General features: G+C 30.1%; 1 protein-coding gene across 6 annotated transcripts in view; it reads left to right on the top strand.

Annotated features, from left to right (window-relative positions):
- Nucleotides 1-19475, top strand: part of LOC130902757 (cell surface glycoprotein 1-like) — a 168481-nt gene that overhangs the window by 129534 nt on the left and 19472 nt on the right. Inside the window, exon 1 of one of the 6 annotated variants that reach the window (XM_057815035.1) lies at nucleotides 11929-12228. The exons of 4 other annotated variants lie outside the window; for them this stretch is intronic. In XM_057815035.1, the coding sequence (XP_057671018.1) occupies nucleotides 12106-12228 (123 nt within the window). In that variant the 5' untranslated portion in view covers nucleotides 11929-12105. Of the gene's footprint in view, nucleotides 1-11928; nucleotides 12229-19475 lie in introns of those variants that run through there. One more of the 6 variants, XM_057815036.1, reaches the window with a different exon arrangement.

Raw genomic sequence — 19475 nt, 5'->3', positions numbered from 1 at the left:
TCCTTCTGTGACATAACGTCATACGGGGGTCGAAGAAAGATAGGAATATCTAGATCTGCGAAACTAGGAAACAAGGAATAAAGGCAAAGAGCAGAAATAATATGGCAACTACATACTTATATACAGCAGAGATGACAAAGATAAAAAAGCTAATAAAGGAGTAGGAATACTAATTCAAAAAAATTTAAAAACAATATCACAACTTGCCAATATTTATATCGTGTATATATGTAAAATGCTATGTTAGGGTTGCTTAGGTAAATCCATCTTTTAACGCAAGTAACAATGCGTCTAATGAATCGATTATATTTTAGAATGGCAGGAAGGTTTTTACATATGTATCTCTACTTGATGCTTCGCTTGAATTTCGGTTAATTTGTGTGACACTTCTAGATCATACCTAATGATTTTAAATGGTGATCCATGGTATATTTAGAAAGAAGGATTTAGAATAATAATCACCGATTGCTGGTGCAAGGTTTCACATATTGTACACGTTATCACGACTGCTTCAAACTTTTGATTTCAATGTCTTGAGAGAAAGTAGAGCAAATGTACTCTTCATAGTATTAGAGACCAGTTTTGAAACTGTAGATTGTTTAAATTGAGGGGTAGGAATTTTCACATGTGAAAACCAATATTACGATAGTTTTAACGATGATTGAAATCTATTCTTCGCACTTTGCTCGAAATACCGTCAGTTAAACATTCATTGAAATTGTCAATATTTTTGAGAGAGTGTTTTTCAGCAGACAGGCAAACAATCTTTTTTCTTTCATCGAATTTCTCAATTTTCTAATTTTTGTAGCACTGACAAACAGCGTTCCGTTTATAATTTCCATTTGTATGAGTAATGGCTTTTGAAAAATAATATGTTGTTAATTCATGATAAAAAAAACAGGGATAGAAACGAAATGGTACCAGGAACGACTCTGAACTTTTCGTTTTTGTAAATAACTGAAAATTCTATTTTTAACCTTTTGTTATCGAAAAACTGATAAGAGTTTACTATTCCAACAAGCGAATCATCTGGAATTTTTTTTTCATAATCTCGGAAACCCAACCTCAATCTGCAATCACTTATCACTTAGTTTGTCTGGCACTCGGTTAGAAAAAACGACACTTCCTCCGTGCCTTATAATCCCAAAGGAAACAGAAGTACACAAATAGTCTATTTAGAAGAAAATGGAAACATCGCATCAGCTAATGTGTTATTCTACAACTAGAAATATGGTAACGTAATCTGATCGTAAAAATTACTCGACAAAAATCACCAGTTGTCCGGAAGAGTCTAGAATCCTCAAGAAAGAGATGAAGAAAGCAACAATTCCTGATCTAATGAAGAAAGTTCATATGATCAAAGCCACCCTAAGAATATTTCGAATTATTACTTAATAGGGTGTTAAAATATGTGGGTGGCCTTAGACGCCAGGTGCTCTTAATTTTGTTTCATTCAGTCGTGCGCTGAATGTATAGTTAAATATATAATTTTGCAAATAAATGAAATAGAATTTGTTTACATTTTACAATACTTTTTGTTATTATAAATCGCTTATATCAGAATTATGAAATAGATTAATTAGTTTCATTCTTTGGATATGTAACATCCTTTGAGGACATTAACCTCTCGTAATATAAAGTTTTAATAATTATTATCGGTCGGTAATGAGTCCTTTTCTGTTTCTTTTTAGTTCACATAATGACAATACATCATATAATTACGTATCTAGCGATACTCAGTTCCTGAAAAAACCAACTAATGCTTTTACCTTTCCATTATTACCGTTAATGTCATGGTTTTGATGAATGTATATTAATCTACAAAGAAATTCCATTATGGTCGGAACATACGCGCAATGTTGATTTGAAAAACAATTTTAGAAGTCCACCGCTGCTATAACTGTCAGATTCGAAAAATTTGATATTTTAAACATTTGCAGTTACTCGAAAAGGTTCTATGCGTACCAAACTCTAAAATTACTTATATAGCATCAATGCATCTAAATGATTTTAGGTCTCTTCTGTTTTAAAATTATTATTTTTTAATAATTTTTATGAGAAAGATAAATTTAGACGTTTCGACTTTTCTTAAAGTCTTTATCAAAATATGAGATTGACACTGACAATTTGCACATTTATATTTATAGATGACCTTCATCATGAATATCAAAATAAGAATAAAATCAAATTAAAACTTTCTTCTAATAAGAAAAATTATATAGTAGTAATCAATTAAATTTGTAGTTTTATTGGAATTTACAAAATAGAGCTATAAAGAGCTATAAATTTTACTGTCTACATAGGGCAAACATCTCAGTATTTAGAAAATAGACTGAGATGATGATGAAAAAAATAGAACTGCTTTAACGAACCGTGAAATATCAAAAAAACAAATTCAATTATAAAAATTCAAAATTTCTTGAATCGGAATCTAATACACGATACATAATAAAAATTTTTAACATTCATAAGAACGAAAAAGTTATAAATGATAAAAAAGATCCAAATAATTCAAGTAAAATGCAGAACTTTAGCAACATCTTCGTCAATCGATAATTTATTTGATCAACTTATGACAGTTCCCATCAGTCAACAGAAATTTCTTACAAATACTCACAAGTCTCGGTTCATTTCAATGTTGTAAAAAAAGTTTATTGCTGAAAATATATTGGTAAAATCATAAAATACGACAACTTTTACAACTTTTTGAATCATTATATCTCAGAAACATTGGCTTGTAGGAAAAAAGTAATATTACGTTTTTATATATAATTTTATTAGCTCCAATTTTCATCTAAAGTATTTATATGATAAATCTCACCGTTTTGCTGAAAATTGCGAAAAACTCATTTTGTTGACCTTTGACTTTGAATAAAATTTTTTCCATACACTAAAATGATGGGGAACATCCAAATTCTCTGTTTAATTGTATTTTAAACAATTTTACTGATTTTTACCTTGATGGGAGTTTATGTAACTTCGAAAGTCTAAATTGACCGGATTATTCAAGAAAAGTTGAAATGTCAAATTTTATCTTTCTCCTAAAAATTATTAAAAAAACTAATTTTAAAACAGAAGAGACCTAAAATCAAGAACATTTAGATGTATAAAGATATCAAAAGGTCTAAAAAATTAAAGAAATTTAAAAATATTTATATATTAAAAATAATGTAGTTCCTTCTTATGACGAAACAATCAAATCGCAGATTATTAGAAGCAGATTCATCAATGAGGTTTCTCCAAAAAGTAATGTATATTCATATCGATGTTATTTTTTATCAATCCCTGAGTGACATCTTCCGTAGTAGTCGTACATTTGATTGAATAACATTCCATATACTGGAACTGTCCTGGAAATCAGTTTTTTGGAATTATTTCTAGTTCATTCGTCATTAGTTTCAATCATCTCTTTGTAATAAAACCAGTGTCCTTAGAGCGGCACTTTTGATATGAAAAAGAATCGCTGGAAGTAATTCGCCAGGGCCGTTCGAAATTAGATTTTGCTACATATTACCGCACAAAAATGGTAGAACACACACATGGAAACAACCGACATGCGACATAACAAAATCTAAGGTACTGGAAAACAGTCTCATCCAACTCGAAAGATATCATCACCGCTCGCACATCACAATTCATGTGCTTCATTTTTAAACCGCCTTTCAATGTTGGCATACAACGTTTATTGGTCCAATAGCAACGATTTGATGTGAACTGTATTCGATTTCTTCGTTATAATTAAATGCAGCTCAATAAGGGATAAATCCAATATTTCTATGTTTTTGATTCCGTTCAACTTCATTCCGCGCTTCGCGTTTCTCGTTAGTTTGACTTACTCTTGTATATCTTTGACTCGCATCATTGCGAGAATTCAATTGTAAATTAAAGAAAACTATTGTATTCTTCTTTATAACCAAGTATATCACTTTTTATGTTAGTAACAATCATGTGAGTCTATCCAAACTTTCCAAAACTCCATATAAAATTGTAATTTTAACTCTTTGATATTTGCATTCTGTGAATACTATGTCAAACGTCATAATTTTACATTTAAAAAGTTTATATTGTCCAAAGCGCTAAGGTTAAATTAGAAATTAGTTTTCTTCAAAACCTCCGCACCAGTTTTTAGTAGAATTTTTCAAGGAAAAATTAGACTATTACGGGCATGACTAGAAGAAAAATGGGGGGCACATCATTTTTCCCATGTTTTGAGACCTCCTGAACACGATTATGATGGTTTTTCGAATGTCTGTAGTTTATATATATACAATTCTTATTTTCGTCTCTCGAGCAATTGCTATGGGTCCGATTTGGTTCAAAATTAGCATACATGGCTTTTTTGGCGGCGGATTGATGTTATTAGAGTTTGGTTGAAAACAAATGAATATTTCGAGGGGTCGCAGTGCAAAAAAGTGGTTTTTGACCTTTGCTCACCTCTGCAGGTCAAACGAAAAGCGACTGAAAAATGAAATTTCACATGTAGGTTCAATTAGTTGCGAGATGATTTCCTCTGTCTAAGGTCGAAACTTTCCATCTCCACCCCTCTCCATTTTATGGTAATTTTTGTTATATTTTCTTATTTTTTGGCCAGAAAAAGTTTAACTAGAGGGTTCAAACTTCGCATGCAAGTAGGGGTGATGTTGAAGAATTGTCTTTCTCAAGTTCAAAGTTTTCTTCTTCAGTTCTTCTGGCACAAAACGCCCGAAATCATTTTGATCGTTGTAATTGTTGAACTGGACCGCCTCCTATTTAATGAATAATACGAGTATGATCGTTGCTAGGGTGATTTTTTTACTTCCCATTTTCGAAATTTCTTGTCATTATGACAATTTTTTCTTTGTTGTCAATTGGAATTGAACAAGAGGGTTCGAGACCATCGGGTCTATTGAAATTATGAATTTTCATTCGAGAGAGAGAGTTAACTTGTGAAATGAAAAGTTATTGAGGAATAGCAAATTTTCCATATAAAGAAATAAGATTGAGAATTGTTATCATTTCCAAGAAATTCATTTTATGGAAAGATTTGTTTGCGTATTAGTTAAATTTTTCATTCGACGAAAAATTCGACTTTCGTGATGGAGCTCTGCTGCTCACGGCTTTTGTTTAAATTTTTTCTTTCATAAGTACCTTCTCCTGTCACAACATCAAAAATAGTGAAATCGCTCACGCGTGATAGTGTGACCAAGGGAAATAGGAATTCGTTTATATATAGAGAGATTTTTACTAAATAGCATTATCAATAGTCATTGTACATTATAATACTTCTTTATTTTTACAATATTTACAATTACAATATTACAATATCAAGTAATATTCCTATATTTTACGTTTACGGCCGTATCTATATCATACTTGTGATGTCGTATCTTTCGAACGAATTTAGATAAAGTTAATAAAATAACATGTTTATATTTGTTTAAATTACCAACTAATCGTTTCTCGAATTGATAATAATCACGTATTAAACAAAACAAGTGATTCAATCGTATCTAAACGGCAATATTCTTATCAATCCGCAAGTATTTCAATAATCGTTCTGGGAAGTATAACATAAAAACGATTCTACTTAAAAATAAATTATTTACTTTAGCCCTGCATAATTAGTGCTGAAAGATATTTCCGTAAATCATGACGTCAAAATATAAAACGGCGAAGTAAACAAATAGATCAATATCTTTAAACTGTAGCCATATCGTGGTATAGAATTTCTGAGAAAGTATCGAATTTTCACTGAATGACAAGCAGCAACGATATCAAGTTTTTTTTGTTCGTTTACTACAGCGAATTACAAAAGCAGAACGACAATAAATTGTTGATCACATCAATTAGAAGGAATAAACTTTCATTTTTAACTGCGTTTTGTAATATACAGAACGTTTCTTCAAAAACAAGTAGCTTAGAAGAAAAAAGGTTTGTTGTATAATATAACAGACAGGGAACAAAAGAAACTAAAACTAATGGTCTTCGCTTGTACCAAGCATGATATGAATGCAAAGTTTACATATTGTACTTTTTTATTTTCAAATTCGAAGTTTTTGATTGGTTCTCTTATAGTTGAATATTGTTTGGAAGCCAAAACACACTAAAACTTAAACACTAAACTATTTTTAAGCTGAGTCCTTATCCGAAGAACTAGAGCCATTCCTTAAAAATTGAATGAGGCAAAATTCTTCAAAGTACTCCTGTTTATAAAATAGACAATTTGAAAAAAGAAGTCAATGGTTTATTCTGTATCATCAAAAAAGAGCAAGATATCGATTTAGTGTTTGCCAGAAGAACGGCTTCGAAAAAATGCATTGGCGCTAAAGATAAGGACATGTTGATCTTTCGGATTGTAGAAACTATTCGATGTATGCGGTTTCCAAACTTTTGGAAAATATCCCTTAACGTTTTATTTAACTGAACTAATAAGTTTCCTTAATTCCAATAAGATCCAGAACAATCCGTGCAATTGATGTCTGAAGCATTTGACATTGTGTTGACTGCAGATGCAACTAGATTGTAAGAAGCCGACAGGGCTTTTAGAGATCACTCTAAATAAGGTGAAACAATTATTCCAAATGTGATAGAGTGGATGTTTTTGGATGTAATGCGACAGCACGGAGAGGATCTTATATCAATAAGGAGATTTCGGTTGAAATTTTAAAAGAAGAATCACTTATACACCAAAGATTAGTGTACAAAAAATTGGTAGAATAAAAGAGGTAGATACGAGTATTTCAAAATTTATGATACTCTCTATGACGAATGCCTTTTATGGCGCAGCACATAAAATCACAAGATTTGCTTAAAACTGAAAAAAAACTAGAGAAAAAATGGATACTAAAAAGAGAATATCATTGAATATCCCAAAAACAGTTTGCAGCAGTAGAGCAAGAATTAATTAAATTGAAAAAAAAAACTTGATTGGTGTGGTAAATTTACGAAATTTCAACCGGAAAAATGTAGAAAAACAACCTGGAAAAACCGAGAGAAAGAGGGGAATTTAATTTTCAATTTTTACTAGACTATTTTGCGATCTCTTATAGTCCGGGAGCTTGCAATCTCAAATACCGTGATCGCGGAATTGCAACATTTCAATATAAATCGACAGTTATTAATTATAGGAACAAAATGCACTCTGTAAAAGTCGATTTATTTGGGCGAAAGTATGAAAAAAAAATAATTATTTCAAAAGAACCAAAAATGTTTTCCCGTCATCGCGGATTTCGATAAAAAACGGTCTATTCGATAAGAAATTTTGTGAATTAATTTAAAAAAATCGGCTTACCTATTTAAAGGGTGTAATTGGGAGATAAAATTTCCTCATCATTCAAATCTTTGTATTATATATGTTTTTTCTTTATTATTAATGTCTTGTGGATCCGTTAAATGCTCAAAAATATTTTGATACTCTACATTTTGTATCAGTAAATTGTATGTTTCATATGATCCAACCGAATGTGGATGGCAATTCACGGAAAATCCCGGTCTATTAGGCATTTTATTCGAATTGATTTTGTTGCTGTTGGGATGTACATCCCAACAACACTAAAACAAGAATTTAATCCACGTGATCTTACATGCAATGTTTCTCATTTTCTCCAGTGTCTAAGATCAACTTCCATTTTCGGAATGAGACGTTCAGAACAACATTTAACAACTATGCGTAAGTTGAAAAAAGTCGATGAACGTAGTGTATTTACGATAACAGTATTCAATAAATCTTTGCTTCCTTAGTCTTGTTGTATTGCCTTAGGTTTTCCAGTATCCATTCATGAATTAATCATTGAAATAATATTAGTTTATCTAACATAATCTTAACTCGTCAACAAACAAATTTTATGAATGTTTTTGAGACATACTGTAGGTGCGGAATCCCACACGAAATGAGGAGACATCAGAAAGGACGATAGAAGGGATGTATGTCTCATTGTAAGTTCGCGGTTTCGCTTCGGTAGGCAATCAGTTCGCCAACGTTTTCTACCGGTCCGATACTAAGATTTATAGATAGGTGGATTGGAATGGAATTGTTTAGGAGTTTTTTATTGTTGTAACAAGGATGGGACGTTAAAGTGAACGACCTCTTACAGGGTCTATCTCATTTTCATCGTAGAACATTATCCAAATCTACTTTTCTATGGTAACAGTACTCAATAGAATACAGAAATATTTGTATATAAAATCTGTTAAATTCAATAGTTAACAAGAGCTTTAGAAGACAATATCATTAATATCAATAATAGAAAATTTGACTTTTCGTTTGTTTCTTGAACGTATTCACTGTATTAATTCAAGAACAAACGCAGTATCTATCCAATGATATATGGTTGGATAATTGTGTTTGAAATTATTTTACTTTTTTTATCGATTCAATAAGATAAAATATTCCATACCGTCTGTAACCTGGAAATAAAATTCTATATTGAAAAAGTTTATGGATGCGTTATCATCGCATCGACCTTTTTTCCCTCAACTTCGCTTGTGTTATGAGAAACAAAAAAAGGTCAATAAGTTTGTGACTTTTTTTAATAAAAGCATACACGTATATGGTCATTTTTCGAAATTATTGAGTTCTATACACAAGTTTTTATCTTTTTCCAATAATAAGATAGCTCGATGTCATCAAACTAGTAGCGTAAGATAATTTTATAGTTCGAAAAAAAATTATTTCTTCTCGCTTAGCCAAGTTTCATAGAAAAAAATAAAGGGTATGGGGTGGAGAAGGGATGGAAAATAATAACAAATGCAGCCAAGACAAACTATAAAGAAAATAAAAATTGAAAGGATTTTAAAGCGCTTAAAGCGATAGCCATAATCCAAAGGATTGAAAGAGTTGATGATGATGATAAAGCTTCCCTTAAACCTCATTTAGTTATATACCAAAGTATAACAAAATAAGATTGACAGGTAATGTGGAACATAGGTTAGAATAAGGACAAAGCCGAATACTTGTACTTACAAAATTGATAAAAAGGAAAATGCAGGAAGAAGAATCACATCTTAGATACATAGTTTTTTTCCTCTAGTATGTTGTGGTGGTTTTAAAACAAAAACAACACTCCTCTTTCTAATACTCAAGTGATTATTCTAAATTGGAACCACTGAACATAGTGAGATGCTTATAGCTAAGACAATCTTTAGTACTTTCTATGTCCAACCGCCCAACATTATATCCTAATTTTTTTTCATCGGAGCATCCAGAACATTTGATATCTTGAAATTGAGTAAATAATGCTTAATGAACCCTTGAAATTCACTTTTTTTCTATTTTATCTTCACCGTTTGAAGTAATCTGCTACCTCTGGCTATAAAATACAAACATGACGAAACTTTTTCAATTTTCTACAGGAGTCAAATGACATAATATCAGAAGCCGTCTTGCCATCACAGTTAAGACCATTATTTTATCCATAATTTAAAAGATGTTAAAAGCGATTAAGAATCAAAGTAATGTTAATAAAAATAAATGAATTTATATTAGATTATATATTTTGAATATCAGATAATAGTAGTTCGGCTTTTTTGTCATGTTTATAAACAGATGTTATGTTAAGGTTGTCGACCTTCTATCACGTTGTCTGCAACTAACAAAAGTAAATATAATATAGATAACGTTAATTAACACTTTCATAGAAAAGAAGAAATAATTAGTTAAACAAAACAATGTAAGTCTATGTACCTGACACTATTGCAAAAACCGTTTTCCTAATATACAGATGTAATAAAATGCAAATAGAAATTATTGGCAAACAAATTAAAAAAAAATTATAATATTGTTTTAACATACAATGGACGTAAAAGTACGAAGAAACTTTTTTCGATTTTTGAATTTTTTTTCTTTTGTTGTGAATGAAGAATAAAGAATAACATTTCTTAGTCATGAGGTTATCCAAAGATAATTTCTTTGTTTTTATTTGATTAAATAATATAAAAAAAATTCGGACCCAGTGACAAACTCTTTTTTGATGTATGATTAATGTGTATTATTCATAAAGTAACGTACAAGAATTGCTACGTTTTGAGATAGACAAATGAAAGCAGTTATAATTTATTGAGGTACCTCCAAAACTTGTGAATTGAACGCATCAACCGCTTCTTCATGTACAGAAAAACATTGACCCTGCAGTTTATTTTTGACTTGCAGGAATAAGAAGGAATCATTCTGTGCCAAACAAAAACTGTACGGCGGATGATCCATCAATTTAATGATTTGACTGTTCAAAAACGTTTATATTTGAACCGATGTGTGGGAGCTCGCATTGTCGTGGTCGAGAATAATTCTTCTTCTACAATTGCTGTCCCTGATTTTCTGGCAAACAAACGTTGGTGTACCATTCAGAATTGACCGTTCTACGTTGCCCTAATGGAACGGTATAATGGCAAATGCGTTTTTTTGTACCCCGATAACCTGAACGTTTCGGATAATATCGCTGTCTGTCGCAGTTTTTGGACGAGCCGAACGCGCGTCCTCAGTTTAGTTGATACAGCCACATTTGGATTCATCTACCAAATATTTTACAGACATAAGCAGGGTTGTCAGATGCTGCTGTATACGGGACAATCAGCGGACGCGGAACAAGTTAGGGAAAATCGGGACGTCCGGCGATTTACTTATACGGTTTTTAAACAGGAACTAATTGTTCAAAGTGGATTAATTTTTGGTAAGAATATCTCAACGTATCCGCAACTTATATTGCTGAGTACAGACATCTTCGGGCTGAAGTCGAATATTCTCCAAACATCCCTCGTATATTTTAAAATAAAAAAATATAGAATTGAAATGAGACAACGAACGTCAAATTATAGATTTTAAGTCTTATTTCAGTTGAAAAGCGCAATGCAAATATGAATAATAATTGATAATACAGCTACAGTTTTCCAAAGTATATTATTCAGATATTTAGGAACTAGTCAAAAATATGCAGTATTAGGTGAAATCATTTCAAAATATTTCGCATATCTGACATACTAACTAAAAAAACAATTCAATAATTTTAATTTCATTTTCAGTTGTCGCATCAAAAACAACTTTTTGGAGTCCACTAATTGTTGGTATTATAGAAAGTCGAATGTTGGTATTATGATTATAAAAATAAAATTAGGTATTGCATAGTTTCAATATCCAAAAATTCATCATAGTTTAATTTTTTTTTTCAAAAAGATCTGGTATTGCTTACCCTATTGAAAAACGAATTAAAAACCAATGAAATTTAACAAAGTGGTTATTGAAAGTTCCATATAAAGTTTCACTTCATAAGATTGAAGAGGCCACTGTGATTATAAAGGCCGCTTGACATGGTGCATGCAATTTCTTGCAAGGTCAAAATATTGCATAGATAAATATTGCAAGTCGGGAGCCTCATGTCATTGCATTATGGCTGCTACTAATAAAAATTCAACGAGTGAGTTGAACAAATACCTTACCTAAAAGATTCATTATTTTGTGATCGGTTTAACAATGATGATAACAAAACTAAGTTAGTAAGTAACGAAGTGGAAAAGTGGTCAGTGAATCACTGGAGCCTCATGCATAGGTTGGTTGTTAAGTCAAAAGTAACTAGATTTTGTATGAAACAATCAGCTGAACTTCATCTGCGCATGTTTTTTATCAAGAAATGTGAAACATTAAACATTACATAGATATGAAGTTTCCCTATTAATTTATATGTATTTATTAATTAAAAAAAAAACTACGGTACACTAAATAAAACAATATAAAGAATAACTTGATTCGTATCTTTTATATTTTGTATTAATTTTGCACCGTTTTTGGCGCAAATTATGAAAAATAGCACGTTTTTTAACTGGTCAACCTTTCTTTATAAGGACGTCCCGTATAATTTCGTCTCGCCAAACAAGATGAGCAACGCAAAGCACATGGGGTGACGAAGAAAACGACACTCAACGAGACCAAGCCTAAGATCAAGCTATAAATACGGCCAACGTGCATACTCTCAAACGCATTCAGTAAATTGCTAATTTTGAAATAGTAACTCCAAAGAGCCAGAACCAGTTGGTGCATCGAACCATAAACACATACATACAGTGCTTAGTTACAAAAAATATTAAATATATACCGTTAAGAGTCCGGAGTTTAGTTATATTAAATAATTGTTATTTAAAATGGAATCTCAGGTAACTTTAACAAAAAACGGTTTGTCGGTTTTGTATTACGGGATCGTTTCGTTGGTGATTGCGATTTTAGTAAAAGTTGTCGTGAAAGCTTATGGAAGAATTGATGGCAGGGTATTGATGCTTATTTTTGTTTGTGAATTTTTGTTTTTCTAATTTTGCTAATTCTTTTTTTTTTGTGAAGTGGGCTCTATATTATTGGAATTAATTTTAAACGGCTGCATTATCTTTTTTTTACTAACTTATTTTAACATTTACATAAGTTTCTAATCAATTAGGATTATCAAAGTAAATAATCAATCAATTAAATATAACAAAAATTCTAGCATCATTTTTAATACTGCGCCAATACTTTTTCTAAAATTTTCCAAAAAATTACATATATTTTGAAAATAATTTGAATTTTTTTTTATAAAACTGAATTAAGTTTCATCACTTTCACTGTGCAAAGTTATTCTAATGTTTAAAGATAAAAATTGAGATATTTTCAAAATTTTGCTCTTAAATTTCCTTTTGATATTTTTTCTGTGGTATATTTTTACTTTAACTTTTCTTTGTCGATTCATAAGAGATCGTTTTGTTAACATATGTCAATTTAAATGAAAAATATTGAATAGAAAGTTTAGTATGTTTCTAAATAAAATTTTCTTCGTTTTTGCATTACTCATTCTGCTAAATGAGACTGAAATGTGTCATATAACAAAAATTGATAATTTATAATTTAAAAAAAACCTGCCTAAACCATTGTAAAAAATAATTATTTTTAAAAACATCTCAATTATTCCTTTTTTGAATTCTAATTTCTTAAAGTTGACTTGATTTTAATAAATTTGTTATTGCTTTTTAGATCAGTTTTAATTTGTTGCTATTTGTTTTTTGAAACCGATATACATTTCGTGTCGAAAACATTTTTTTTTTCATTTCATCAATGGAATAGAGACAGGGGATCCTGTTTTTATCGTTTACTGTATTAGTGTAAAATGTACTATTATTTGTTTTGCCTAACATCGAGTTGCTTCTTACTTTTATTGTTTTTTATTCGGTTCTATAGATAGAATTATTAATTTCTATTCTTAAGACTCTTCGCCACAAATCAATTTCAGAAACTATTTTTCCAAATAATCACAGTTCATTTAAGTTTTTTAGTGTTTTTCTATTCCCTTTTTTTAATTACTTTTCTATTCAATCAGTGACACTCTCCTGAATAATAATTCAATAAGATGACATTTTTAATCACTGCTTCAAAAAAAAACACATTCACTGCTAACTCCTTTTCGTGCAGATATATTTTTTTGAGATTTCAGTAAAGAATTACACTTTTTTCGACTGTGAGAACTCGTGGCTAGTTTACAAGATAGCTCGCTCAAAAGCCGGTTTAAAGTCGCCGGCTGAGTAATTTCTTTTCAAAGCGTTTTTATAAACTACTTATGAAAAACCGACCCCTCTCATTGAGCTTAAGGGGGCATACAATCCAAATCAGAATTAAACCTTTTATGAATCAAAATTTAAAATAATTATCTACCATCTATCAATTGATGTATATTTAAAATCATCATTTCATCAACATATGTTTTCAATTTCTACAATTTATACGTGTTCGTAAAAAAACATCTTTGGAGAAAAAGTGATAATTTTCGTTCGTCCAGCAAACCTACAAATTGATTTCAAAAGCATAGTAACCGTCATATTATGAAGCTCCATATGGCTCCATAATTTATTTTGAGTTTTTTTCACCATGCAATAAACCAAATATGCGAATCAAAAAAATTGCCTGGCACTTTAAAGAATGCAGAACCATATAAAGATCATTCCAACTAACATGTTGAATGCAAAAAGTTATTTCAAGCGAAGACTTTGGTATACGTTGTTTTATTATTTCTTCTGCATCATACTCCAAATGACCTTTTTTCTTAAAGGTGTTGGACTTGGATTTATATTTTCAAGAAGTTCTGCGTTTTCTTTATCGTTCTGATATCCTCGAGTACCAGCACGTTTTCTGCGTCATTTTCGAGCACATCCTCACACACTTATTTTCCACGGTCGAAACATCATTGAATTAAAAAAAATTGACATATAAACTCACAATTGAAACCTCGATGCTTAAAGTTTAACTGAAGAAATTATAATAATTTCTGTTTGTATATATTCAGAAATGGAAGAAAAAAAATCGAAATTAAAAACATCATATTAGTGGCTAATATGTTATTTATTGGTTATCTTATGGATGTTTTTGTAAACATTATTCTTTAGAATTTGCGAATGTTGAACAGCTATTAGAATGAAAACATACAATTTTCTAATGACAATCATTAATCCGAAATACTCAGTAATTCTGAATTTTATCTGTAAGTGCGTTAGTGATTTATACACAATTATCGAAATCTCTCCCTCACTGAAGCATCTAAGAAAAATATTTCAAGCCTGACCTGGTCACTGAGACTACCCAGTTATCAACTGACTTAAAACTACGGTTTCTTGGTACTTTTGTAGATGTTGTCCAACAGACATTATTCCACGACGATTACTACTACTACTATTTCCAATAGAATATTATTTTTGACTCAAGTCTAGTCTCAATTCATTCATATATATTAGTTTCTAAACAAATCGACTGTTCTTGAAAGATTGTGAAAAACCTTAAAATAATATAAAAAAGAAAGATCATTTGTCAGATAATGTGGTACATTAATTTATTTTAAAAGGAAAATGGATTTCATGAGATTTTTTGTTATTATTATTTCGATAAATTTTCAAGAATAAAAATATAATTTTTAATGGCATATTTACAAGAAGAAATTTTTACTTAAATCTTTTTTATGGATACGTGAGTCAGTATTAGTATTAGTAATAGTTTTTTACGGTTTCTAATAATTTTTGATACTATGTGTAATCAAAGTTTTCGCCTAAACAACACGGCAGTATTACGAAATTGGAATCATACTTAAAACAGTATATTCAGGCTTATCAAGAAGGGAAAAAAATTTATAAAAAATTAAGTTAAAAAACCACAATATATTTTAAAAGTGTACAAAAAATGTTTGGCGTACCTATAATTGATTTTTAACTGTCCATTTCCTAAGGAATTCATTTTGACGACTTATTATTGAATTGTTGTTATGAAACTTGTCGAGCCATATAAAAGCTATGAGATAACTTCTTCACTAGCATGTCATTCATGCCAAAATAACAAAATTATTAGCCAAAACAAAACAATTCCAGGTGGAACCATTAGAAATTTAATAAAACCAAGCAGCCAAACCATGAAAGAATAAGATTTCTCCATTTTCCACTGCTGTATAAATCAGGGATAATTGAATTTCAAAACATGTAAAAAACCGATTACGATCTTTATCAAAAATAGGTCGAAACGTCCATGTTTTGCATGTTTTTAAAACTAATTTTCAGTTAGAAGATTCAAGCATATAAAAGTGCTTAAGAAATAAGAAACTAAAGAAATTTAAATCAAAGAATTGTGTAGCTGCATAAATTCGTGAAAATTGATAAAAGTAATGAAAAAATGCTACCAGTCATAGATTTGGCTACTATGAAAACAACAAACAACAAAAAAGTCTCGTTTCAATTATCACAACAGCTTTCCTCCTAATACAGAGTTATAAGGCAGAAAAATTCATCAGAACTTGACAGGACTTTTCGGAAAGTTTAACCCTGGATTAGAGATCAGCTGATTCTGGATCTTAACCTAGAACGAGATTTTAATCAAAGTTTCCGAAGGTCGCCTTCAATTTTCGATGAAAAGTTCATGATCTGTAAGAATCTCTGATATTTGTTAATTTTCTCGTACGCTAATTCTTCCATGATCTTTATTCAGTTGTAGAATAGATTCTAGATGTTTAATAACTGTTATTGAGCAGTTATAAATGATTAAATTCAACCTTTGATTAAAATTTCTAAAAGAATTAGGAAAAAAACTAAATACAATCCAAAAATAAGCAAAATTATTTTTAAAAAATATTTAATTCCAAATTTTTTTTACAAAACAATTTTATCCACTCAAAATTCTCTCTATTGTACCCATCCATATTAATGTAGATGAAGGTGGATTATATTGGTGGAAAAATCCTCATGTCTACCGTAAATCTGGCCTTTTTTGACCAATTATTCACCGTATTTTGATCAATTGTCACTTCTCGGTCTGTGAGAACAAGATGTCGAATTTTTTGGAAATTTTCGTCGATTTTGTGAGTTAATAGGTTTACACAACAAAGTTTGTCATCAAACCATGCAAATAGTGTCTGAAAAGTCCAGAAAGCCGATAAAATTTTTAATTTTAACTCAATGAAACAAACAAACAATTTGTCTAGCACGACTTGGCTACAACAACAAAATATCCATGTACACACCAAAAAATATCATTTGAATAAAATGTACAGATAATCTTGCACACATTATTTATCTCCAAGTATAGTAAAATTATTTTATTATTTACTAGAAACATTTTAATTAACTATAAATAAAAGATATTAATAATTAGTATTATTTCTTCAAACATTAGTTTCTCGTTCACATGCAGTTATTTTGACCAAATTTCAGTTTCTCCAGTGATAAGAATTATTTGATTAGATGCTGATCAGAACAAAGCTGAACATAAAGATACGTACAGATCTGTTAACGAAAGATGATCATATAGATAAAGTTAAAATTATCACAAAATGGTTTTAACATGTGAAAAAATAATTAAATAGTAAATGAACCTAGTAATACCATAAAGTATGGGACTTTAATGTGTACAGTGAGCTCGGGAGCAATGGGATACAATTTGAAATGCCCAACCTCTCTGATCACATACATTTTAACTATTTTTTCACAATATACCTGTTCAACTTTTCCATCAGGAACATCTGTACCCCAAAAATTTTATTGTTTGGTATATACATAAAGTGTGGTTTTTAAAAAATGTTGTGCTTAAGTAATAAAAGTTTTAGGGTAAAAATTATTTTTTTTTTGAGAAAATTTTTTATTGACGTTCCTAACGAGATTCGATCTACCAACCATAAGACAAGCCGCTTACATTGAAGTTATTTTACATTTGAAACTTCATTTGGTTAAAGGGGCAAAAATATATTGAAATCTTACGAAATTTATAAAATAAAATTAATTTAATAAAAATTCTGTCAGAGAATAACAAGAGTGCAAAATAGAAATTTTTATTTCATATAAAAATTAATAAATTTTTAAAAATTCACGAAATATTATAAAATATAAAAATTAGTGACATTTTTATTAGAAAATTCCATATAAAGACACAAACGAACAACCAGACAAACTAACAGATTGAGTTAAATAAAATATGGTAATAAACACAAGATGTATTGAAGGATATTACCTTGAAGCGCCCTTCATTTCTTACGTCTATGCATGAACCTGTTTTCAACAAAAGAATTCTTCAATTGTAAAAGTATGAATAGTTAAATTTTCATATTTCATCCGACGTGTCAAAACGCGTATAATAAAAATATTTAATACATCAATCTGGTTGCATTGATGATATTATATGTTGGTATTTTAATGTAACATTTCATTATAACCATTTATCATTTATAAATAACCTACGAGATAAATTTAACCTCAATATATATTTCAAACGAATTTAATAATATAAGCGAACTTGAGCAAAATTTGAATACTATTGGTAGTAAGTTTTCTTTTTGATATCTTTGATATCTTTTCTAATGACATTTTTCATATACTATAACAAGGTTACGTAGGTTGTTCAGTAGATTTATTTTTTTCCCCTGTAACTTGTTCTTTGTCTATATAATTACGTTATTATCGAATATTCTTAAACTGTTCTTAATGTATCTTTTAATAGACAGTTGAAATATTTTTTCAAATTATACCTCGAGTATTTTCGTATGAAATAACATTTGTATAAATATAATAAATATATTAATGGTTCTAAATGTTCTTGTTTTTAGATCTCTTCTGATTTAAAATTAGTTTTTTTAATTATTTATGGAAGAAAGATAAATATTTAGATGCATTAATAAATCAAAAGGTCGAAGAAATAAGAAGTTAAAGAAATTTATAATGAATATATCGGGCGTACACTTGTATTTTTACCTAAAATCTACATCTAACTTCCAAACATTTCTCTTTATAAACGGAACCCAAAGAATACAGTTCTCTCCCAAAAACAGTATGGAACTTAATGTTCTTTGAATTTACTTAATTCTGTAAATGTTTTTTTAACCACTTGGTTGTGGGAAATTTCTTTTAAAATGATAACTTGCATTATCCATTACTACTATACAATCTGAGGAAGAAAATTTATCATTTGTTCGAACCATTTTTTAAAGACATCAGCATTCATGTCCTCAGGGGAGTTACCGGAAGAGTCTTAGTCTTGTAACAAGTCCATCTTGCCAAAATGTATTTGGTGTACGTCCCTTCTTGGTCCATGTTTCATCTAAATAAAATATATTTATTTTATTGGTTTCTCATTTCTTTTATAGTCTTGAGGTAATTTCTCTATGCCACAATATCATTTCTTTTTATTAAAATAGACTTTCTGGGATGCTTTTTCTAGCGAAAACCTATTTCTTTTAAAAGTGGCAAGAACTATTTCTACTGTAGAAAACTCTTTTCTAAAGTATAATGCATGTACTTTCTTTCGAATTCTTTCTTTGAAATGATTATCTAGTTGAAATTTCGATTTTCCTGGAACATTACGTGCTGTTTCAAACTTGCCACATTTTTCTTCTTTAATAACTCGGTAAAAGATACTAAAGATATCGAATACAAGGATGGTCCCAGAAGTACTTGAACCAACATAAAAATTGTGGAAAAAAATATATTTATTTTTCAACGTAATCTCGTTTTAGCTCCATATACTTCTATCAGCGATGTTCAATAAGTTCAATACCCTTTTTATAATAAGATCGTCTTCAAAATAGCCGTTAACTGCCGACATCACCGGTCCATTCTTGGAAAATCTTTGACCTCCGAGCCATTTTTTCAAGTCTGCGAACAGAAAATAATCCGAGGGAGCTAAATCTGGCGAATAGGGTGTATGAGATAGCAATTCAATATTAATTCAATAATTTTGGTTACTGCAATAACGGATGTGTGAGATGGTGCATTGTCTTGATGAAACAACACTTTCTTCTTAGTCAAATGCATCCGCTTTTGCTTGATTTCTTCGCTTATACGTTGCAATAAGTTCGCATAATACTCGAAAATTATCCCACGCCCATCCTAAAAAACCAACGCCATGACCCTTGCCTGCAGATGGAACGGTCTTTGCCTTCTTTGAAGCCGGCTCTCCTCCCTTTTCAGTCCACTATTTTTCACGACGCTGTTTTTGTTCCATTGTGAGCATACCCGGCACCCATGTTGCGCAC

This window comes from Diorhabda carinulata, chromosome X, assembly GCF_026250575.1.
Source record: "Diorhabda carinulata isolate Delta chromosome X, icDioCari1.1, whole genome shotgun sequence".
Taxonomy (NCBI): Eukaryota; Metazoa; Arthropoda; class Insecta; order Coleoptera; family Chrysomelidae; genus Diorhabda; species Diorhabda carinulata.
This window is presented reverse-complemented; position numbering and strand designations above follow the sequence as displayed.